General features: G+C 37.0%; 1 protein-coding gene and 1 pseudogene across 1 annotated transcript; one reads left to right on the top strand and one right to left on the bottom strand.

Annotated features, from left to right (window-relative positions):
• Positions 1-17,602: 17,602 nt before the first annotated feature.
• LOC107824051 (uncharacterized) lies at positions 17,603-20,477 on the top strand. The gene is made up of 2 exons (XM_016650769.2): positions 17,603-17,814; positions 19,134-20,477. The coding sequence occupies exon 2, from the start codon at positions 19,158-19,160 to the stop codon at positions 20,298-20,300; it is 1,143 nt and encodes a 380-aa protein (XP_016506255.1). The 5' UTR covers positions 17,603-17,814; positions 19,134-19,157; the 3' UTR covers positions 20,301-20,477.
• A 400-nt stretch (positions 20,478-20,877) lies between these two features.
• LOC107824052 (wall-associated receptor kinase 5-like) lies at positions 20,878-24,535 on the bottom strand (annotated as a pseudogene).
• Between the last annotated feature and the right edge of the window lie 432 nt (positions 24,536-24,967).

Genomic DNA, 24,967 nt, shown 5'->3' with positions numbered 1-24,967 from the left:
TGTAAAGTGCTAGTTATTAGTGGATTTTAACACATGATTTTATAAGGATGCACATGCTGAAACAATAATCATGGGACCTAAGAGCATGATCTCTAATGCATGTATGAATCCTAAGCATGGTTTCTACTGCGCAATTAGGAATATAAACCTAATAACATGTTTTCTACTCTTAACAACTATAGCATGCATATTTACCCCATCTTTCTTCACTATCGATCCCAAAAGAGTTTTTACAATAATTATTACAAACCGTTTGCACAAATTACATAATTGAAATAAAAAAAGAAGAAGTTATACTATAGGGAACCTACTGATAGACCCAGAATCTCCAAAATGCCTCAAATGCCATTGGTTCGTAGCCTTTCACATGATCTAGGTGTGTTAGAGTTCCCTAAGGATCTCAAGGGATCCCAGGCAGTGCTTACACCCAGATTCATAACCAAATTGAGTAAGTGCAGTGTGGAAGAGCCAGCCTTAATGTGTTAGGGTTCAAAGGGAGCTCATAAGGGTCCCTAAGCAGTCACATGTTAAGGGGGCAGAACCTAGACTTCTAAGAGTATATGTGAGAGTGCTTGACATAGGTTTAATAGAGTTGAGTTGGAAACAGTTTTGACAATGATTAGTTTGAAATAAGTTTTGAAAAGAAATAGAAGAGTTTGCCTTAGTGAAAACCAGTTTGAAGAAGAAAAGAAATAGGACTATCAGCAACTCAAAACCAAATCAACATACATAGTTCAAACACAAATAGGGATAGGAGGAATTGGGGACAAGTGGTTCATATGTGAAAGCATATTTGTGTTACACCCCGCAATATTATGCCAATATTACATCCTGCGGTATTATATTACGACGATGTTATGCTCTGCAGTAATATGTTACGATGGTGTTATTCTCTGTAGTAATATATTACGATTGATGTTACGTTCTGCAGTACTAAGTTATGACAGTGTTGTACCCGATAGTATTACATTACGGTGATATTACACATTGCAGTAATAAGTTACGACAGTGTTGTACCCAGTAGTATTACATTACGGTGATGTTACGCTTTTCAGTAATAAGTTATGACGATGTTGCATCCTACAGTATTTTACGTGAAAATTTGTCGTAAGATAATTGACATCAGTCCAAGAAAAAGATTATTTGGGGATTATAAAGATTATGCTATTTCACAAGTGATTAGTAAATTCATGAAGGTGAAAGGGGGAGCAAGTCTAAGAAAATAAATTTTGTCAAAGTTTGGCATTTTGGGATAAAATACGACCCGAGCTCAAATACCCGATATTTATGGACTACTTCCATACAAGGTACTACATGGCCATGATAGTAAGGTGTGCAAGGTATGTTAAAAGAAAGTAGTATTTAAGTAATTTGTGATAATTTTTAAATTATGCGGGTAATAGATTAATTATCGGGTAATGAAATATTACCCGGTTAACTAATAAGTGGATAAATTTAATCAATTACTCCAAAGAGTAACGTGGCAGCCGTCCCTTAGGATAAGGTGAGTCATTAATTAACTTTACATGTGTCAAAGGGTTAAATTTCAAAATCTTATCCTTTGGCGAGCATTATCAAATCAAAGAAAGCAATACAATTCATTAAAAATCAAGACTTATGTTCTATCTTGAACCAAAACCAAGAACTTTGAGAATCATTTCATATCTTTGGCTTGAAGCCAAGAATCCTTGGGACAGAAAACGTTTTCATCCAAAATCTTTAGCCAACCTTTTATTTAAAATTTCAAAGTTCAACAAATAGATTAAACACATTTCTGTCCTAGTTCAAAAACGTTCAAAGCAGAACAAATTCGTCAAGGAACTCAAGTGTAATTTTGTTCGTATTTCGCAGAAGTAAATTCGTTCAAATAATTTCAGGGACAGGTATGTTAAAGCTATCCCTTCTTTCTTTTGGCATGATCCATACGATACGAACGAAACGTGCAGATGCACAAATTCCATGAATGACTCTATTCATAGAAATATTAGAGATATCTATGTTCTTGAATTTTCGTGTGTCATAATATTTTATCATCTGTTCATAGGTCTCAGAAAAATATGAAAGTTGAAAAGAGTTTACTTTATGATATTACTCAAAGGCAAAATGGTCTTATAAAGCTCCGAAAGATTTTATTAACGCACTTTTCATGCATTGCATTCATGTGCATTGGCCCATGACCAGATGACATTATATACGCGTTATATACACGTATATATATTTATATATATGTATATGGGATATGGAAAAGGTTACGGCGTTATATATGCACCACCACCTGATCAGCTTGTATATGATGATGATATTGCCCACAATGGCTGAAATATGATTTAAACGGCGTTATATACGCATATATATGTATGTATATGTATGTATATGGAATATAGGAAAGGTTAGGCATTATATACGCACCACCACCTGATCAACTGGTATACGATGATGATTTTGCCCACAGTGGTTGATATGATATGATGGGATGCCCTCAGAGGCTGATGATGTTATGAAACATGTACCTATGCATGACATGACATTCATAAGCATATGTATGATGCTAAAAGTAATTTATGATTTACAAAGTTATTCAGACTCACAGGTTGAGTCATGTACTCTATATGTCTTCCATGTCTCTTATGTATTTATTTATATGCCTTACATACTCGGTACATTATTCGTACTGACGTTCTTTTTGCCTGGGGACGCTACGTTTCATGCCCACAGGTCCTGATAGACAGGTCGAGAGCCCTCCAAGTAGGCTATCAGCTTAGTGGAAGATGTTGGTGCGCTCTATTTGCTTCGGAGTTGCTCGTTTGGTTAGTATGATATAGACATGTATTGTTTGGTATGGTGGGACTCTGTCCAGATCTTTATGATATTTATGTATTCTTTAAGGCTTGTAGACATATGTCGTGTACATAAAAGATTGTACGGCCTTGTCGGCCTATGTTTCGAGTTTATAAAGGATAATGTTGGCCTATTAGGCTCGTATGTCATGTGTATATGATGATGTAATAAGAAAGATACGTTACATTGGTACTCGGCTGAGTAAGGTACGGGTGCGAGTTATGGCCCAACGGTTTGGGTCGTGACAATTTGCACACAGGTTAACACCAGAGAAGTACTACAGAACTTAAATAGTCACAGCAATAGTCTATCACAGTGTGTTCATCCCAGGAGCTTAACAGTATTAGATTAAGGGGTGATAAACAGAGTTACATATTAGGTTTAGGGGGAGGATTCAGGATCACATAGTAACTAGGTGTCACGAACACATGCTTATAATGTATTGGGGGTTAGGGAGTCGGGCAGAATAGTAGTAGAAAATGTAAGAAAGCAGTAAACATGTTGAATTACAGGGAAGGGGTAATCACATGGCAAAATAGGCATGCTAACTGCAAGGGAGACAGCAGAACCACAAGTAGAAGCATAAGAGAAACAAAAGGAAGTACAACACAAATAGAGACATATTCTTTTGGATGATGTAAGTTAAACCGAAAACATACCAGTAAAAATGAGAGAATAAGTGCAGAGTGAGGATTGAAGAGCAGTACAATGAAGGGAAGTAGAGAAGTAGTGTGTAGAGCAGTAGAGCAGTAGAACAATAGAGCAGTAGAGCAATGTAATCACTTAGTTTTGGCTTGCAACGGATGAGTATCAAGTAAATAGCAAGAGAAGCAAGAGAGTATATATGTGTGTAAAAGAGAGTTCAGAACAGTGGAATTGTTCCTCTGTTATGCTAAAGAGAGGGTAGAGTATTTATAGTTTGAGAACATGCAAGAAAATAAGGTAATAAGTACTGATTTTACCATAATAGGAGAAGTAAAAGCATGTAGCATGTAATAAGGACTAAGTACAAAATATTTTCAAGTAAGGAAAGTACACGTTAAATAACTAACAGTATATTTGTGCACATAAATAAGGTAGAGTACAATTTCAATTCTGAAAGTTAGTTCAAAGAATCACGAATAAGATTGAAAATCATAGGGAATCAATGCTGACTAAGGAAAGTAACACAAAAGTAAGGAAGCAATTCGAAAAATCAATACAGAATTACAAGGAAAATACACAAAATCACAGATTCATGGAAGATATCGCAGGTATAAGGAGATTACACAAAAATCAATATAAATTATTATGTGAAAAATCAATAAAATAAATAGTCGGACCTATTAAACGATAAATAACATGTGTTGAACAAAATCAGAGAAACCCTAAGAACAAATTAGAGCAGGAAGCACAAGAGCATATAGAACATACATGAAACCTAGAATGTTCATGAGAGACATACAAACACATCGCAAACAAACTCAAACTTCAAATCGAACCCAGAAGTATTAGGGTTTCTTAATAAAAATGAATCGAGCAAAAGGAAAGACTCGGGTGATGTTTAAACATGCTAAACATCACAAAGTAATTGCTAAAAATCAGAAAGAAATTATTTTTGCAAAAGGGTTTTGAAACCCTAGTCTGGAAAATGAGGAAATCGTTTGAAATCAGAGAAATCTTTTGCGGGAAATAGGTCAGAACCTTAAAAGACACATAGATCCATCACAAATCTAAAAAGATCGGAGGATTTAAAGCTAGGATTTCCAGAGAAAACCCAAAGGAGGAGAAGAGAGCTTAAAATATCACCGGCCTTTGGCCAGAAAATGTAGAGATCTTACTCGAACGGCCATAGGTGGCCGAAAAATATGGCATGAGATCGAAGATAGGAGTCGACCGCCTCAGGGTCACTTGAGAGCCTCCACCGGTGACACAGGCATGAACGACGGATCCATAAGGTCGATGAGAGGTGGCAACTTCATGGTTTCCGGCGAGGAGATGGCCGGAGAGGGGAGAGACAGAGCTCAGGAGACGAAGGTTCTAGAGAGAGTTGAGAGGATTCCGACGGACGAGTGAGAAGTGAGACGGGGGGAAATAAGAAAGGGGGTAGTCGTTTAGGGGTTAATATGGTAAGTATTAATCTGGGCCGTTGATTTGAATTAATCAACGGCTCAGATCGAACGAGGGTTGGGCCGAGTAAGATTTTAAGTTTGGGTTGGGTAACTGGGCTAGTTTATTGGGTTAGGGGTCTGGGTTAATTAGGCTAGAATTAAAATTTTAAAATGGCTAGTTGTTAAATACCCCATAAAAATAGATAAATAATTTATAAAAATGGTTAATAATTATAAAAAATGAAATTGATGCTTAATAACTAAATTAAAATGATTAATTAGTATTAAAAATATAAATAACTAATTATTGAGTAAAAACATAGCACAAAATATATACTTAGGCCATAATTGCAAAGTCATTGCAATTATAACCAGATAGTGTCAATTTGAATAATTTGTGAAATAAATTTGGTCTTAATAGGACCAAAACTGATATATTAAATCAAGGAATGATTTTGAAATCATCTGTAATGCAATTTATAATTAATTATTAGAGATAAAAATAATGGATAAATAAAAAATGAATTAGTAAAATATGAGGAAAATTATAGAAAAATATCAATTGTTATGAAAACCTAATTTTGATGGCCTATATGCAAATTTAAAATAATTTGAGGAAAAATTGGGTATCAACACATAAGGGGTAACATAGGACTAGGTGGAACCAGGGTCAATAAGTGCATACACATCATGAGATTGGACAATCAGAATACTTGTAACAACATCTGGAGAAGCCTCTACAGTCTGGCGACCACTCATAGCATAGAACCGACTGGGTCCTCCCAAACATTGCGCACCACCCGTAGCTGCACCACGCCCCACGAGTGTTGGGGTACCTTGAGCTGGAGAGGGGGCTGAAGATGTAGCAGTTGCTGGGCTGGCTGGCTGTGTTGTGCCCCTAACCGCTCCCTGGAGGGATACACGACAATGCCTCTGAATATGGCCCCTCATCCCACATTCATAGCATATAGGCAACTGCATGTAGCTAATCCCTGAGTGCATCTTTCTGCACCTAGGGCACGGGGACCTCTACTGTTGCTGGGATCTCTCTCCTGACTGACCCTACTGGTGGGATCCCCTGCTGCCCTGACTGGGCCTGAAACGACTCCATTGTTGCTGCTGGCTAGGCCCTGATGGTGGTGCACTGACTGAAGACTGTGCAACAGACTGGGACAACCCTGATGATCCTCCCCTGAAAGCTGATTTTCCCCCACCTAGTGACTCCCCCATATTGCTCGTAGACCGGGCCTTGTTGTTACCCTCTCTCTCCATTCCGTTCTTCAGTTTACGATTCTCTGTGGCCTGAGTAAATTCCACCATATTCCCATAATTCATCTCAAAATTCAAGGCAGTTGTAGAAGCCTCATTAACAGTCAAAGGGTTAAGACCCTGAATAAACCGGCGCACCCTGGCCTCCATTGTTGGCAATGTGTGAATGGCGTACTTGGACATACGGGCAAACTCTATATGGTTCTCCCACACACTCCTGCTACCTTGCTTTAGATTCTCAAATTCTGCTGCACGGGCTGCCCTTGTCTTAGCAGGCAGGAAATGATCTACAAAGGCGGCGGTAAACTCACTCTACATCGCCGGAGGGCTTCCCTCCTCACGGGAATCTTCCCACAATTTAAACCATGAATATGACACCCCTTTCAAGCGGTAGGCAGCTAACTCTACTCCCTCTGTCTCAGTTTCACGCATAACCCTGAGGGTCTTGTGCATATCATCAATAAAATCCTGGGGGTCCTCTTCTGGATTTGCACCCATAAACACTGGAGGGTCTAACTGAAGAAATCTGTTCACCCAGGAACTGTGGAATCCCTTTGCTGGCTAGATGAACTAGGTACGACATTTGACCTCTGGGCCTGAGAGGCCACGAGCTGAGTTAGCATCTGGATAGCTCCCATAAGACCCCTATCAGAAATACCAGAATCGGAAGCTGGGGCTAGAGACGGAACAAGCATACCAGCGGGACGGATGGTGGTGCCCTCAATAGATGTAGGAACTGAGGTAGTCTGCTCTGGAGTAGAAGAATCAGGCACTGTGATAGCAGGGCGATTATCCTCACCCACAGTATCATGTAGTGAATCATCAGCCACTCCTGAGGTGGCATTGGCTTCTTGGCCAATTCTAGCTTTCTTCTTTGGTGCCATGTCCTGAAAATTGAAGGAATGCACTAGTTAGAGGAGGAATAGTTTCACAATTGCCGCACAATCCAGAATATCAAAGAAAGGTGTTATTCCTAAATTCCTAAGTAGCCTCCAACTTATAGATGTGTTAGACTACACACCAATAAGAAGGACTTTATTAGACACGGCTCTGAGACATCCTAGGACACTTTAAAACCTTAGGCTCTGATACCAAGTTTGTCACGCTCCAACCTCGGGAGGCGCGACCGACGCTCAATCGAGTGAACCCAACTGAGCAAGCCTTTTTGACACCTTCTACCCAACTCACTATGATCAAGAAACCATGCTTTCATTTAAGTTAGACAGTAAGAAAGATCATTCATACAACATCGCTAGTTCATTTTCTATTATAACCCTTAAATCGTAGTTATATTCTGAAAACATTATGCAGCTACAGTTTAGAGGAAACAAAAGCTTAGAATCATAACATAGTCTAGTGACCCATCCAATATTCGAACATAACCCGCACAAATGTCTACGGAGCCTCTAAGGATACAAAATACAGTTATGATAATGCCAGCAACAAGGCCCCGGCTATACCTCAAAAGTGGAAATTTTATAACAAAAGGTGTACAATATAACCCCTGAAGAAAAGGGGCTTACCAAGACTTCTGAGAGGAGGATACTCAGCTACCTGTGATCGGCACTGTACGCTATAGAACCACCTACATTCATTCAAAAATGTAGCGCCCCCGATAAAACGAACGTTAGTACCATGGAATAGTACTAGTATGCATAACTAAACACCATCTCATTAGAAAGAACTATCATACAAGAACAAGGAATTCACAAGTATCAATCAAAAGCTTTAAACGATCACCACATCATCAAATAAAAGAATCATATAACTGTCACATAATTTTCATAGCTTTAGGTTGGGACATTTAATACTATTTATCATCATTCATAATAACACCGCTTTCTTGTGCGGAGTACGATCACGACCCGATCGGCTAGGTTACCTCATTTGAGACATGTATCTCAATCACCATCTCATTCTTATTTTCCGGATTCAATATCAGCAGAATACCACCATGTGTGCGGCATGGCGTCCAGTTACGGTCCGATCGGCTAGGCCGTCTTCCCAAGATATTGTTCCTTTTTCATTAATCATCTCATCTCAATCTTTATTACACATATATCAATTCGTGGGCACTTGGAGCCACAATTATCACATCATACTTGGCACTAGGCCACGTTTCACATCATTTTCACTTTCAATGTTAACCTTGCAATTTAGGATAATAGGCACATACAAGAGCAATGCAAGTTGTAAGCATAGATAAGATTTCACATAGTTGGCATGACAATCTCAGTTTTAATCTTAACTTGAAGTCTAGGTATTTCAACACATGGTTCATATTCTTCGCACATCTTAAAATTATCAAGAATAGTATATTGAACACATTGAGGCACATCTTTCACGTATATATAATTGCAAAACCAATTCATGTGAAATAACAATCAATGCATCAATCCAACTTCAGTCTTACAACATTTGCATAAACACCAACGAAGCTCAATTTCTAAAACCACTTGTTAATCATTTATTTTAATAGAAATTTCGAAATCATATATTATGGCACAAGTTCTTACCTCTTAGGATGAAGGCCTAGTAATTTTACTTGAAAATCTTCAAAGATTTGGGCAAGGATTGTAGTGACTTGGTGAGAGTTAGCTTTTCCCTTTAGAACTCCCTCTCTCACTCTATTTGCAGTAAAATGGCATAAAAAGGGTTTAATGGGGTATTTTTAATTGGATGAGGTCGGGTTTTAAAAGTTAGAAAATAGGAGCCCCGACACAATCTGCGATCGCATAATTGCCACGTGGCCCGCAAAAGGGACCACAAAATGGCCCCCAAAATATGAACAAACTGCCCGAGTATGCGACAAGAATGCGGTCCGCATACCTATTTTGCGGTCGCATAATGCACCACGGAACTGCCCCTCGCAGAATTCCAAGGAGATTATGCAATGAATATGCAGATCACATATTGATTATGTGATCGCATAATTGGCCGCATAGTTGACCTCAAAATTAACCATCAAACTGCCTCACTCTGCGGCGACTACGCGGTCCGCATAGCTATTATACGACCACATAATAGACCTCAAAAACGCGCTCTTCTGAAAAACATTATTCCTTAACTTTTTAATGCACAGATCAATACAAAGGGTCCGAACCGTGGCTAGCAAGCTCGTCGCAAAGAATTTTATGAATTTCTAATCACATATTCCTAACTTGGCATTACGAGATCTCAGGTTTTTGAGCAAATTTTTTCATGGGACCTTACATAAGCCTTGTCTCAAATCTTTCATGAGGTTAAGCCATGCCTCCATATTTGTATAAGGCTAAGCATTGCCTTCTCTTTGCATGAGACTAAGTTCTGTCTCCAATCTTGCATGAGGCTAAGCCATGCCTTCATATTTGCATAAGGCTAAGCACTGCCTTCTCGTGAGATTAAGCTTGGTCATCCTCCGCATAATTGTTGCTCTATTTATAGACTTTATCTTCTTTCCTCAGGGCTAAGCTCTGCCCAAAACTTTGCGCAAGACTAAGCTCTGTCTTGTTGTCACTTTCGGTATCATATCTCTGCACTTCATGGGCTGACATATAGCCAACCTGTTCAAAGGCGTCATGGTTCAAAGGAACCATCCTCGTGGCCTGATATCATCATTTCATGGCCTACGAATCTCCTATCTCATAATTCATGGCCCAAGACATCATAGTCTAAGCATGTTATTTGCACTATCCGAAGACAATCTTTCATGGTCCAAAGGGAATTTGCATCACGTTTAAATTCTAGAAATAATCTATATACTTGCACGCATCGTATTTTAAAGTTTTGCAGGTAATCCAGGAGGTAACCGTTCTTCAAACATGAGTAACCTTCGCTTTGGTTTCTGCTCATACCATCTTCACCTTGTCATTATAATCGATTCCCCATCAATTACCCACCTTGCTCTGTGACCATTCATATATCTGCCATATAATACATCCGCTACACTCCATACTCATAACCATAACTCCACCCGACATTACCCTTCACAAAAGAACCTCTGCTGAAACAACTCCATTGGCTTCATTCACCGTTGGGTCCAGAACAACACATGACTTGATTCCTGTAAAACTAGAGATATGTAGGAAACTCAGAGACTAGGGTTCGGCTTCTATTTTTTCAAAACACCCATTCGGTCAAAAACGGTCATCATTTCTTTACCCGAAAACTCTTTCATTCTTTCTGGATAAAGAGGGGCAGCTGTTGATACCCAATTTTTCCCTTATATATTTTAAAATGTGCATACACACTTTCATAATATTGTACATGTATTTACAAACATGCACAAGTATTTTACAATTTTTTAAAGACCTTAAATCCATTTATTTCTACATTTTTAATTATATAAATATTCAATATTTATCCCATATATTACTTTACAATGATTTAGTCATCTAAATTCATAATTTATATTCATATGAGTGTTCAAATATTTTAATTGCATTTTTACAATTACATTTGCATTTTTTAAGACTATAAGTGCATATTTTGCAATAATGGCCCATATCTATGCATAACTACATTATCTGCACAAAAAATAATTTTTATATTGTTATAATGTTAAGTAATTATTTTAAATCACCTTAATGCATAAAAAGTATTTTTATCATTTAATTAGCTATTTTTATAAATTATTTTATTAATTAATTGGGTATTTAACAAATAGCCCTTTTATTAGGTTTGAATTCGGACCCCCTTAGCCCAATTAAACCCAATACGCCCTAGCCCAACTTAAAATAACCCATACCCGACCCAAATATCCCCTAATCATGGTCGTTGATCTCTGAGATCAACGGTCCACAATCCCCCTTTCCATTTTTAACTCAAAAGACCCCCTAACCCTAGTCATTTGTTACAACACGCCGCCCTTGAATCCATCTTCTTCTTTATTCTCTCTGAAACCATCCCTAACCCTACCGTCGTCACCTCCTAAATCCCCCAAACCCCTTCGATCCCCGACTAGATATGGAGTTATTTGGTGTTGTGCTACCCTATCTAACCTATTACCTTTACTGGTCATTCGAATCTTGCTATTCTCTGAAGGAACCTCGAAGAGGTTCAACTAAGAGTCGACATGGGCTTCGTTTCCTTATGAACACTGCCTTGTGTTCATCAACGTTTGTGAGTATCGTTGGTTTTGTGGCTACGGTTAGATTTTCCTTTACCCCGACCCTTTTCTCAAAGCCCTCATCTTTTCAACATGAATCTTTTCAGATCTTTATAGATTTGGAGTGATTTTGAATTTATCCAGTGGTCTTCTTTTAAAAAAACTCTTGTTCTCTTTATTGTTAATCGATTTCAGTATCCCTCTATATTAGGGTTTTGCTTCCCTATTATTTGTTGTTCAAATCTCTTTGAATCAGAAAAGATTCCAAGTTCCTACAACATTTTTCCTTAAAGATTTTATGTTTTCCCTATTGTTAATCAATCCTAATGTTCTTTAAAACTAGGGTTTCACTTCTTCTTGTTTGTGCAAAACTTTTCTAAAGTTTCTAAGTGTTTGAATCTGATTATCTTTAATAGTTCTACTGACTCTTTCATGCCTATGTTCTAGTCCTTTGTTCTTTCAATTGTCTCACTGTTCGCTTCAATTTTTTTTCGTTATTCTTTATCTCTGTCAATCAAAATAGATTGACTGATTTTACTTAGGGTTCGAATTATATTTTTCCTGTTAAAATCGGTACTTCCCGTGATTTTACCTATTTTTCTCATTTATGACTTTTACTTGGTACTACTTGCCTTATTTAGATTAATTAGTCTAATCTATGGTCTTTAGATTTATTGCTTACCTTATTTAACTTCAATCCTGCATGCTGACTGATTTCGTATGAGATTCTTCCTAATTTAAGTGGTATTTCCCAGATTCTGTCTTATTAATTGATTAGGTTTAGCCCTAACTGACTGGTTAATTGATTTGCATACTTTATTTATATGCCGTTAATTTTCCTTGCTTATTTGTTTACTCTGTTTAATACTATATAAACCTTCCACCATTCTGATTTTAAGACACAGAAAAACATCTACACAAACTCACTTACACACTTACATGCACCCATGCATAGAAAGACACACAAAGTTCTTGCTCTGTTCCTCTATCACAATCTTCTACTCTTTGTTTGTTGCATTGTCTAGCCGGTTAGAAGCCAAGGCTAGACCTTTGGACCTTGTTTGCTCCACTATTCTATTGTTATCTCTTAACTTGTATGCCTCCACTACTGCTATTCAATTAAACCTATGTGTTTCCTTATAATCAACATGTCGTTTCTTATGTTTAACTAAACCTATGTGTTTCCCTAATCAACATGTTTACTGCTATGTGTTGTGTTATCAACATGTCTACTTTTATCTCATTAGATCCTTGTGCTTTATGTTTATTGTTCCTAACCAGCATGTTTACTGCTATTCAATTAAACTATGTGTCATGTTATCAACATGTCTACTTCTATTTAACCTATGTGTTCAGCCTGTCTACTTATGTTTAATTAAACCTACGTGTTTCCTGCTTTCAGCATGTCTACATGTCTGTTTATATGTAAATTAGACATATGTCTATTTATTTCTCAACTAACATGTTCTTCTTGTCCTGTTTTAAGTACTCATCCCTAACAAACTCCTGATTGATTCATGATTTCTATGTTCTCAACCTTATTGCCTTCCTGTATGACTATCTGACCCCAACATGTTGCCCTATGACCAATATCTGCCTGTATGATCACCTAGTAATAGCTAATGGATTAAGGCCATGTGAAACTTTGCCTTGTTTGTTATTGATTGATGGAGTTTAGGGCTGACTCCTTCTACTAAGTGTGCGTTGCTTGTGATTCTTGTGATCTGAAAATCTGCTTCTATGCACTTTTGAAACCCAAAACTATCTTTCTAAAAACAAAACTATCTCCTATTTTAATACACTATTTTCAATTCCTACTCTTAGAACATCTAGGGTCCTGCCCCTCCAGAGTAAGCATTGCCTAGGAGTCCATGAGACTCCTCTAAATTTTGACACACTGGGGCTGGCTCTCCAAAACTTGCTCACAAAAGGGTTTTTTTTAAAAAGATTTCTGGTGTGAGCATTACCCGGGATCCCTGATGCCCTTGGGAACTTTGACACACAGGATACCATTGGATGCACTATGAAAATATTGGCATGTCGTACTTGGTTGAAGCCCTGGCTTTTTAGGTTTACTCTCTAGGCCTATTCATGCTCCCTATAGTTTAGTAGTCTCATTTCTGTAATTCATTCATTCATTTTGGGTCTGTAATAATAATTCTTGTAAAACAAATATTGGGGATATTAGTAAAATAGGAGGGAATTTTATATATGTCTTATGGGGAAATCGGGTAGAAATCATGCTCTTTGGACTGTTATGATTATTTACTTGCATTAGAAAATATGCCTATAGGTTCATCATGTATTTGCTCTAAATTTCTATTTATACATATTCATATCCGTGCTAGAAATCATATCTCTAGGTTGTTGTTAATTCAGCCTTAACAATCATGTTCATAAATTCTCCTATGTGCATTAGAAACCATGCTCTAGGACTTTATTGCACTCACCCTGATATCATACTTGCAGTCAAATCATATAAGAAAATTAGTTTCTTCAGTAGCAATCATGCCTATAAGAAATACGTATAAAATCAATCCCAACACCTAGATATCAGGCTTATATATAAAACTAGTTCTATAACGTTTGTGATTATTTTTCAGCATCTAGACAGCATGCCTATAGGACCTAATGAACCAAACTGCTTGCTTAAAATCGTTTACTAGTTTATTGTGATTCTGATTAACGATTAGATATCATGTTTATAGGACATCTCTGATCCACGCCTAGGAAAGCCTGTAGGGGAACTAAAATCTTGAAATTATAAAACTGTGCTTTGTCTAACTGTTTGTGAACTGCCCAGATTCAACTAGTCCTAAATTCAGTAGGCAATTGATTAGTACCTTCTGCCTCGCTTTAATAAACCACTGCATATGTTCTGCTTTGTGCTCACCAAGATATCCTACTATAGGATTTCTAAAGTATCTGAAATACTGTTATTTGAGACGTGTAATTGCCTGGTTATTTGCGGAGGTAAAATGTGAGCCTTTAATTGTTCCTTTATGTGACAGTCCTATTTGTTTTTATTGTCGCTTAGATTTTATCCTTTTAAACACTATAGGAGAGTCTAGATCCACCTTAACTAAAAGTTCTAAACACCTCTAGGACCATAAGTAAGGGAATGGTAATGCACGCATAGAGTACGTTTAGTTAGAATCGCTTATATAACCACTAAGGGGAGGGTAATCGGGTAGTAAAGGATATGATGACTTGTGCGCTAATGTTATGTGTAGCATCCTAACTTGGGGACGATTACCAAGTATTGCACAGAAGTTATCTTATAGGCTAAACACCCTAGGGCCCCCTTTACCCCCTTATTTTTAAACAAAATATCTATTTGTCTAAATTGCTTTATTTGTTTATAAGACTAATTCACCTAATTCGAGTTTGGTCGATACCCACCATTGTGGACCTCGAGGGGTACCTAACACCTTCCCCTCAGGGTTATTTCGAGCTCTTATACAATCTTTGGTAACACAAATCGGTTTATGAGTTATTTGCTTTAGGTGCCCTAACACACCTTAAATTTGTTAGGTGGTGACTCTTCAAATTCCATACCCAATTTCCAAAAGGAAATAAGTTGTTCCCAAGAAATATCGAAACCCGGACTCCACGAGGAAAAAGGGGGCGTGACAATTCCTATCTAGCTTATTTAGAAGCATTTTATAGGAACTTATAAACCTTAAACCAGTGTGTTTGAGTCTTGAATAGAGTTAATCATGTTGTAAAGTCTTTCTAATAGTGTTTATTACAAAGTGGTTTGTAATAGAGTATTACAAGTTAGTGAGAGATTTAGAGTTTAATTCCTAGATTGCATAGGTTGTAATATGAAAGTTGCTCAATAGTGAAGTTTAAATCCTACCAGGGTAGGTCGTGGTTTTTAATACCGTTGAGTTGGGAATTTTTCATGTAAAATTCCTCTTATCGTTTATTTGATGCTCTGTGTGTACTGTCGAACCTGATAGAGAACCTGATTCTTTATAGAGTTTGGTGGACCCTTATATTCTATTACTCTGGGATCTTGTTGAATTGCCAGAAAGTTTTAAAAGAATCGGGTGTAGATGGGTATTTAAGACCAAATGCGATTCAAATGGCAATATTGAGCGATACAAAGCCAGACTTGTTGCCAAGGGTTATACTCAGAAAGGAGGCATTGATTATAAAGAGAACTTTTCACCGGTCTCAAAGAAAGACTCGTTAAGAATTATTATGGCTTTGGTGGCTCATTATGATTTAGAGTTACACCAAATGGATATGAAAACTGCCTTCCTTAATGGAGATCCCAAGGTGGAAGTTTATATAAACCAACTAGAGGGTTTCGAAACTAAAGGAAAATGTCAAATGGTGTGTAAACTAAAGAAGTCAATATATGGACTTAAACAAGCCTCACGACAATGGTATATAAAGTTTAATGATACCATAACATCTTTTGGATTTGTGGAAAATACCGTTAATCGGTGTATACACCAAAAGATCAGTGTGAACAAGTTTATATTTTTAGTCTTATAGGCTGACGATATTCTACTTGTTGCTAATGATTTAGGTATATTGCGTGAGATTAAAGACTTTCTCTCTAAGAATTTTGAAATAAAAGATATGGGTGAGACATCTTATGTAATAGAAATAGAAATATTCCGTGATAGATCACAAGGATTATTGGGATTTTCTTAGAAAGGCTATATCGTAAGAGTTCTAGAGAGATTTAACATGAACAGAGACAAATTTAGTCTCATGCAATGCCCTAAGAATGATGTAGAACGAAAAGAAATGGAATCAATTCCTTACTCTTCTATTATTGGTAGTCTGATGTATGCTCAGACTTGCACAAGACTGGATATTAGGTTTGCGGTCGCAATACTGGGAAGATATCAGAGTAACCCATGAATTGATCACTGGAAAGCTGCAAAGAAAGTTTTGAGGTACCTGAGAGGAACGGAGGATTACATGCTCATGTATAGAAGGTCCAAGCATTTGGAAGTTGTTGGATACTCGGATTTAGATTTCATTGGATATATTGACATCAGAAAGTCTATGTTTGGTTATTTGTTCCAATTAGCTGAATGAGCAATATCGTGGAAGAGTGCCAAACAATCTGTCATTGCTACATCCACGATGGAAGCAGAATTTGTGGCATATCTTGAAGCCACAATTCATGCATTATGGCTGCGAAACTTTATTTCAGGACTTGGGGTTGTAGACACCATTACTAAGCCGCTGAAAATTTATTGTGATAATTCTGTAGCAGTATTCGTCTCCAAGAACGATAAGTACTCCAAAGGTGCCAAACATATGGAATTAAAGTACTTTACCGTCAAGGAGGATGTTCAAAAACAAAGAGTGTCACTTGAGCATATTAGAACAGATCTCATGATTGCAGATCCGTTAACGAAAGGTTACAACCAAAGATATTTAAAGAACATGTACATAGAATGGGTCTTGAGTGTATTTATGACTGATGTATTTATGTTGTTTTGACACACTGAGCTCATTTATGTATTTTTGATATACATTAATGATTTCTTGTTTCTCATAATGATGCACACATTATTGTTTTGAGATATTGCAGGATAAGTCTTAATGAGACAATATTGTGGACCATAATATTTTATACCTTATGGACCTAGTACGATGAGTTGCTAATGTTGTAGTATATGGAAGGGAGTACGTAGAAAAATTATATATAATCGCTATAACTCACATTTAGTATTTTATCGTATTATGGTATTTATGATGGACGTTATATAAGAGATTTGTTTATCCGCAACTAATGTTTATATTGTTAAACATTAATATTATGTGATTATTGGGCCAAGTGGGAGAATGTAAGTTATTTTTTCCTACGTGTATGTGGCCCAATAGGTTTAAGGCCCATAATTAATATTAATTAATGATCAAATCTCATCCATCCGATCGGTTACTTGATGGACGCACCGGATTAATTGAAAACCTCTATAAGTTAGCCCTCTCCCCACCCATTAGGGTTACTGTATTTTATTTTCTCTCTTCCATCTTTAAAGATGGTGGTAACGAAAGCTAGGGCAAGGGGCGAGAAACTAATTCCAACTAACGCTTCCGCTTTACGATTCAGGTATATTTTATATAATAATTTTGTGTAAGATTATCATGTTCAAATTCCTGGTACACAATTAAAGTTTATGTTTACACGCCAAGCTAAAAATCTAGTTGTCTAATCGATGTTAATGTGTAGAATCAAAGAAGAAACTAATAATAGTACTACCAAAGTAAAAAGAAAAAATTGAAATAAACTGTTGAGGGCAAAGTAAGAATGCCACAACAATATGGGGTTAAAATGAAAAAGAAAGAAGAAACGAAAAGAACTTGTGTCAAACTGAAGACAGCCTCAAACTTTCACCCACGAGACCCTCTTTGTTCTGTCTTGTTGTGTAATAGAACTGCTGCTGCCTACGCGAAGAGCTATGCAGATATTTTGCTTTTCGATAGCTTCCTTTTCCTCCTTACTTCAATTCTAGTTTCTAAGTGTTCCAAGTGAGTGTGGTTAGTTCATCGCAGGTACTTGCCAAAATCACATCTCTCTCCCTCTGGTTTTCTCCACTTACGGTTTGGTTCTTGCATTTCATCTACCATTTTTTCTAATGAAGTTGAAAGATTTAGATTTTTACGGCGTTTTGGTTCTTTTCTGCGGAGAATTTGGTATTTGGGGTTCACTATAATTGAGTTCTACACTTTTCATTTCGCTGATGATTTTTGTTTTAATTTGCCCCTCATGATTGCTTTAAGTTCTAAAAGCAATAGATTTGGCCAATTTTGGACTGGAATGCCTTTGGAAATCTTTGAAGAGGATCAAGCTTTACTAATGACTTATTTATTCTCGATATTAGCGCTTATTTTAAAGTGTTTCAAAAAGCTTTTTCTTGGGAAGTGAAAGATGTAGGAATTATGATATTAATGATTTCAGCAACCAAAAAGACAAGAAAAATAGGAGTTTAACTATGCATGATCAGTTCTGGTTGGAATATTTTGGCTATCCAAATCAAAACATAAAATGAATCACATCCCTAAGATAGTTTGCATAATTAATATATCGGCTGTACTAATCACATCCCTAAGATAGTTTGAATATTTAATTAGTCTGCTGCACTGAGTTTGACACAAACATTATTATAAAAGATAATTTACCATCTTTTGCCCTTATTGCACTGTAGGCTTGATTCGAGTTGTCTCAAATAGCTTGAACTCTCCTTTTAAATGAATTGTCTTGACTTGATTTGTTCATGTTAGATGCTACTGTTACACTGTAAGCTTTACTTCAGCATCTGCTGGTTGGTGTGTCTATACACCATTCTGATAATGCAGCCCAGATGGGAATTAAAAGCTCATGTTTATTATTAAAAGATTTTTTGTTCTAATTGTTGGATGTTGATGACCTTTCTTGTTGCTGATGACATATTTTGAAGCTTGTAGCTTGCTGCATAGTAGTCGAGCAAAACATCTCACCATTTTGTGTTCATATTTTAAAAAGATTGAACCGTACAGGCATTTCCTTAATTCTTTTCTGCTTCTTCTCTAAATCCTTAATAAGTCTAAAGGGAAATGTTCGTGAATCTCATTAAGAAGGGAAGGTGTTCTCATTGCCATACTGCCTTGTTCTTAGTCTGGATGTTCCGTCGAATATGTATTCTTATTGAAATGCACCTGTAACTGATGATTACTCTAGCTCTTTTGTGTCCTTTATACTTCTTATATGTCATGGGGTATCTTATGACTGTGGAGCAAGAGTTTCACCCCATACATTACCATTGTTTGTTCAGTATTATGTTTTTCCACCCCTTCAAAAAGAAAAGATCTTATGTATCTTCCTTTATTTGCAGAAGCTTTAGAAGGCCAGGGAAACAATGGTTGTCGCAGTTCGTGCTTCTCCCCTTGTTCTACCTTCATCACCAATTGCTGCCTGTAGGAACTTAAAGAAGCAATGTAATGCCATCTTCAATTTGAACATTGGTCTTCAAAGTAGTCAGACCGAGCACAGGTGTATCACCACTAGCAGCATCAAATGCTTTACCTCCTCCACCTCCGCCATTGTTTCAAAGGAGGAAGAACCATTACCACTTGAGGTGAAAGAAATTAAGACAATTTGCAAAACTTGGGTTTGGAGAGGTTACAACATAAATTACTTGTTTTATCAAGCACACAACAACAACACTTCTTGCCCTTCCCTACTCCTAGTTCATGGTTTTGGTGCCTCTGTCGCCCATTGGCGCAGGAACATTGCGACGCTCGCTCAAAACTACACCGTGTATGCTATTGACCTCCTTGGCTTTGGTGCTTCTGACAAACCAGCAGGTTTTCAATATAACATGGAATCTTGGGCTCAGTTAATATTGGATTTTGCAAATGAAATTATTCAAAGACCAACTGTATTGGTAGGGAACTCTGTTGGAAGCCTTGCTTGTGTAATAGCTGCTGCAGATCCTTCACAAACATCCATTCAAGGGCTTGTTTTATTGAACTGTGCTGGAGGCATGAATAACAAGGCAATTGTTGATGATTGGAGGATTAAGTTATTATTGCCGTTACTCTGGCTTGTTGACTTCTTATTGAACCAGAGATCAGTTGCTTCTGCAATCTTTAATCGGGTCAAACAGAGAGAAAATCTGAAGAATATCTTGTTGTCTGTCTATGGGAATAAGAAGTCTGTGGACGAAGATCTGGTGGAGATTATCAAGGGACCAGCAGATGATGAAGGCGCGCTCGATGCTTTCATTTCCATTGTGACAGGTCCCCCGGGGCCAAATCCAGTGCAATTGATCCCAAATCTGACATTGCCTATCCTTGTCTTATGGGGTGATCAAGATCCATTTACCCCAATTGATGGTCCTGTTGGTAAATACTTCTCATCCTTACCTTCTCAAAAACCAAATGTGAGTCTATTTCTTTTGGAAGGTGTCGGACATTGTCCTCATGATGACAGACCTGATCTTGTCCATGAAAAGCTGCTTCCTTGGCTAAGCCATTTGCCAGTGGTAGAAAACGTTTGAATGAGATCATAAGTGGATGTTATACACTTATACTTAATTTTGTTTGATCTTCATGTGCAGAGGATTTTGATTTGTAAATCATGTTACAAAAGAATATTTGTTTGAGCAAATGTAATTACAGAAGTTTGTGGAATCTTGTTATAGTTCAATTGATAGCTGTTCATTAAGTTTCTAAAAGGTTTTTTAGTCTATAATCAATTCGGCATCCCATTTCTGACATTGGATATTAGTTATTACTATACATGAAACTATATATTCAGCGCCACATACCAAAACCCATGGGTGGAAGTTCGGACTCCGAAAACCTTTTACGAACTGTATATATTATCGGAAGGTTTCTTTTATTTCTTTTCATCTTTTTGAGTCGAGGTTCTATCGGAAACAGCCTCTCTACCTTCCCAGGGGAGGGGTAAGGTCTGCGTATACAATACCCTCCCCAAACCCCACTTGTGGGATTCCACTGGGTAATACTCTCCCAATACCCCACTTATGGGGTTCCACTGGGTTATTGTTGTTGTAGGATGTTATCGGAAGGCTTCAAGCAACAGCACAATTTTTTGTTCTCTTATTGCAATCATCATTAAATTCAACAATGCATTACTGCACACTTTCAAAGAGATTTCGTTAATTACATACCAAGGCAATTGCCTAAATCACAAGAAATTAAACCACTACAAACACTTTCTCTAGTAATAGGGAATTTGTTATCAATTATGGGACTTTAGGTGATGCTTTTTCTTCTATTTGACTATCTGATACATAGCTACTTGAGCTTTCACTTCTTAGAGACACGTTATCTTGAAAACTATTACCGCAAATCACATCACTCCTTGTGTTTCTTAGTTGGTCAAGCACTGTTGCTACCTCTTTCATATATGGCCTTTCCCTTGAGTTAAACTTTAAGCATCTTTTGGCAAGCTTGGCTACAGCAAGAATAACCTCCTCATTCACAAGTTCAACAATTTCAGGATCTACAATGTCAAGTATACGACCTTGTTTTAACGATGACTTGAAACGCATTACTAGACCTTGATCATAGTTATTTGTATCTAAAGATACAGCTTTTTGGCTTGTTAAAAGCTCCGCCAAAACGACACCAAATGCATAGACATCACTTTTATCACTAAGCTGGCCTGATCGAAAGTATTCAGGGTCCAAATAACCAAATGTACCTCCAACTAGAGTCGTTAAGTGAGTCTTGTCGATGGGTACTAACCTTGAAATACCAAAATCAGATATCACAGCTCTAAAATTCTCGTCCAATAGTATATTGCTTGATTTGATATCTCTGTGGAAAATTGCATTAGAAGCACATGAGTGCAAGTAAGAAAGCGCCCCTGCAGCTTCTGCAGCAACTCGCAAGATGCTCCCAAGTTAGTCCTATTGTTGTTGATGTGGTTGAGCAACTTGGACTAAAATTTCTATGTATATGAGATGCCAATGTGCCATTTGAGATATATTCATACACTAAGAGCGGAACTTGAGTCTCTAAACAACAACCTAATATTTTGACTATGTGCCTGTGACTTAATTGGGAGAGAATGAGAATTTCGTTAATGAACTGATCAACCTGATTTTCATCCACTATGTTGGATTTCTTCACAGCCACAATACTTCCATCTACTAACATTCCTTTATAGACAGTTCCAAGCCCTCCCCTACCTAGAATTCGACGTTCGTTGAAGTTGTCTGTTGCTTTTTCCAACTCCTCTTTTATGAAAAGTTTCAATCCTGGCAAAGTGTTATCATTACTACTTTGTCCACTTAAAGAGATCCGTTGTTGCAATAACAGTCCGCCATTCCTCTTGAAAAACCTTTGTTTAGTTTTCATCTCTTTTCTTTTTTGAAGTCGTCGACATAGCCAAAGACAAACAGCCAGTAGGATTAGAGAACTACTTGCTGCTACAATACCTGTTTGTTTGCAGAACAAATTTGACAAAAGAAAAAGAAAAGAACATGACTCATTTTGGAAATCCTAGAATATGGTAATAAACAGAATTGTCTAAATAGGTATCACATGCCTTGAGGGGCCTCTTTGTAAATAATAAAAGATTAGTGGTTAGTAGAGTTAGTTATTTGTTATAAGGATAGTTAGGAGATATTATTATCAGTTAGTTATATAAGAGGTATCACTGTACAACTGTAAATCAATTGTCTCATTTCTTCTTCAATGAAAGTCATTTTCACGAGGCTCCTCTCTTCTCCCTCTTCTCTGATTCTAATCTAGGGTTCTCCATTTGTTGATTTCTCACCAAATTCACAAGAATAAGGGATAACAACAATGAAAAAAATGGGAACACTTAGCTTGATCCCTCTTGTGTTTTTAGTTTTTGCAATTTTGAAACATAGATTAAGATAAGTGATATGCCCTTCCTGAAAGCGATTACTTTGATTGAAAATTCTAATGATTTTATTTTGGATGAAAATTGGAAGTCACTGGGAGAGAGTTCCAGGGGCGTCAAATGGGTGAGTTGGGCTTATTTTGGGGGTTCAAAATAGGTTAAGTCAATAAATGGACGGGACAATGACCCGCCCAAAAGTAGCTTGGGTTGAGATGAGTTGGGTCAAGTTTAGCTAAATTTTGGGTCATAACCCAATCCCCTCAACTCTTACTAAGCTTTAATTGATGTGTATTATTTTCTTATGAATTGTTTAATTATCAAATAGGACTTTTTTCTTTTTTATGGTCATAAATAATATAAAACAAAAGAAAAATTATTTTAAAAATATTTTAGCAACGTTAGTCATGGATCAATTTGGGGTAAAAATCAGCATAACTTTAGATGAGCTCAAATGAATTGGGTCAAAATAGGTTGTGTTCAATAAATGAGTGGGTCAATAACCAACCTAACCATTTTTGGATTGGGCGAATTAAACGGGTTTGAGCTCAAATTTACACCCTAGAAAATTCATATAGGAAATACATCGAGGTGGAAGCTGAGTACCTATGTAGAGCTGTTTACTGAGCATGCGTCTCTCGCTATTTGGCTCACAAAAGAAGCTTCCAGATGTATTAATGCACTGAGTATTATTTGGACAACGTTTTCCATTTGGAGTTGCACACTCATTGATATCTGTAGAACAATAAAACAAAGAGAGTACTTGAGAAAAAATAACAAATACTAACATGTTATTTTGCTCCTGTCTTTTTCTTCTCAGATAAGTGAAACAAGGGACTTAAGTCATTTTCAAACCTTGGCATCCATTAGGGAGGTAAGGATTGCCTTGAAAACCAGGAGAGCAATCGCATCTGTATCCGCCGGCTTCTCTGGCAGATTCGTTGATACACTGACTATGTTTTCCACATGCATATTTTGGGCTTTTGATGGCATGGTTACAACTAACATTCCCAATTACCCAATCCAGCGTCCATTCAGCTGCAAAATAGTAATCTATATTGCAGTTGGAAGTTGAATACTTACCTAGCAATTCAGTGAAGTTAGAAAAACCTTTGTCCACAAATAAAATATAGCTGCAATTGCTAGATGCCCATGTGGTTTGCTGTGTATTCATGGTTTGTATTGAGGCTGTGAAACTTTTTGGTACTTTTGAGAAAGCAGTTTCACAACAACCATTACTTCCTGTGCAATGCGTCGACGACGATGAAGTAACTGCAGCTCTGTAACTACCATTAGTACCATCATAATTAATGTTGCAGAGAGAGGCACATCCACTTACAATGTCTCCATTATCTTCATCTTTGGCATAAGCAAACATATCACATCCAATTCCTACCAACTTATTCTTAGTTGGTGAAATGCTAAAATACGGATCGTCATTAGATCCGTATCCACTTTCATCCCCATATACATTTTGTCCAGAGGATCTGTTATAAGGAACAGGTACGAAATTCACTATAGTCTTGATAGAGTTCGTTGAAATATGGGATACCGATTCATTAAGCCAAGGCAGGTAAGCAATCTTGTGGTTGCACATAATTTCAAATGGCTTGTCAAAGTAACACTTTCTCCCTATTCCAAATGGATAAGGAATGGTCAAGTTGCCACATTTTTCTGCGCAGTGAGGCTTTGCTAACACTGATGTTAAAGCTAATGAAACTTGATTTTCTTGAAAAAGCAACACAAAAACATAGAATGGCCAAATTGGAATGCACTGCATCTGCTTCTTTACCAATTGCATATTAATTCCCACGTCTTTGTTTGTATAAATATTGCGTTTTGGTCGCAACATGTCTTCTCTTAGTATGGTACAAATTAAGTTGGGCACCAGTTTATATTGATTACTGGTTTATAGACCTGAGGTTACTAAACAATTACTAATACCAGTTTATAGTTGTTTTTTTAAAAATTATAAATTAGGAAGCAAAGCTACTAAAAGCTTCCGCACAAAGGAGCAGCCCACATCCACAAACTAAAAGAGAAAAAGGAGAATTAAAGGAGATATATACAAGACTTTACAAGCTAGAAACCATGATGTTTCAGCCACCATTTTTAGACTAATTGGTATGTAGAGTCTGGATTTTATAAAATAAAATGATTTGATTTTGTTCTTTTTACTTATCTAGTTTTGCTTTTTCTGATGTTTGTTCAGGTTTAATATTGGAAAGTAATTAAGGGCATGTTCTCTGTCTAATCATTCTCCAAAACGTGGTTATTATAAAATGGAGCATTTCCAATTTTAAAACCTTGACCTGTTAATTAAATCGT

The sequence above is a fragment of the Nicotiana tabacum genome, chromosome 3, assembly GCF_000715075.1.
Source record: "Nicotiana tabacum cultivar K326 chromosome 3, ASM71507v2, whole genome shotgun sequence".
Classification (NCBI taxonomy): domain Eukaryota; kingdom Viridiplantae; phylum Streptophyta; class Magnoliopsida; order Solanales; family Solanaceae; genus Nicotiana; species Nicotiana tabacum.
Note: the sequence above shows the minus strand (reverse complement) of the source record. Positions and strands in the feature narration are given on the sequence as shown.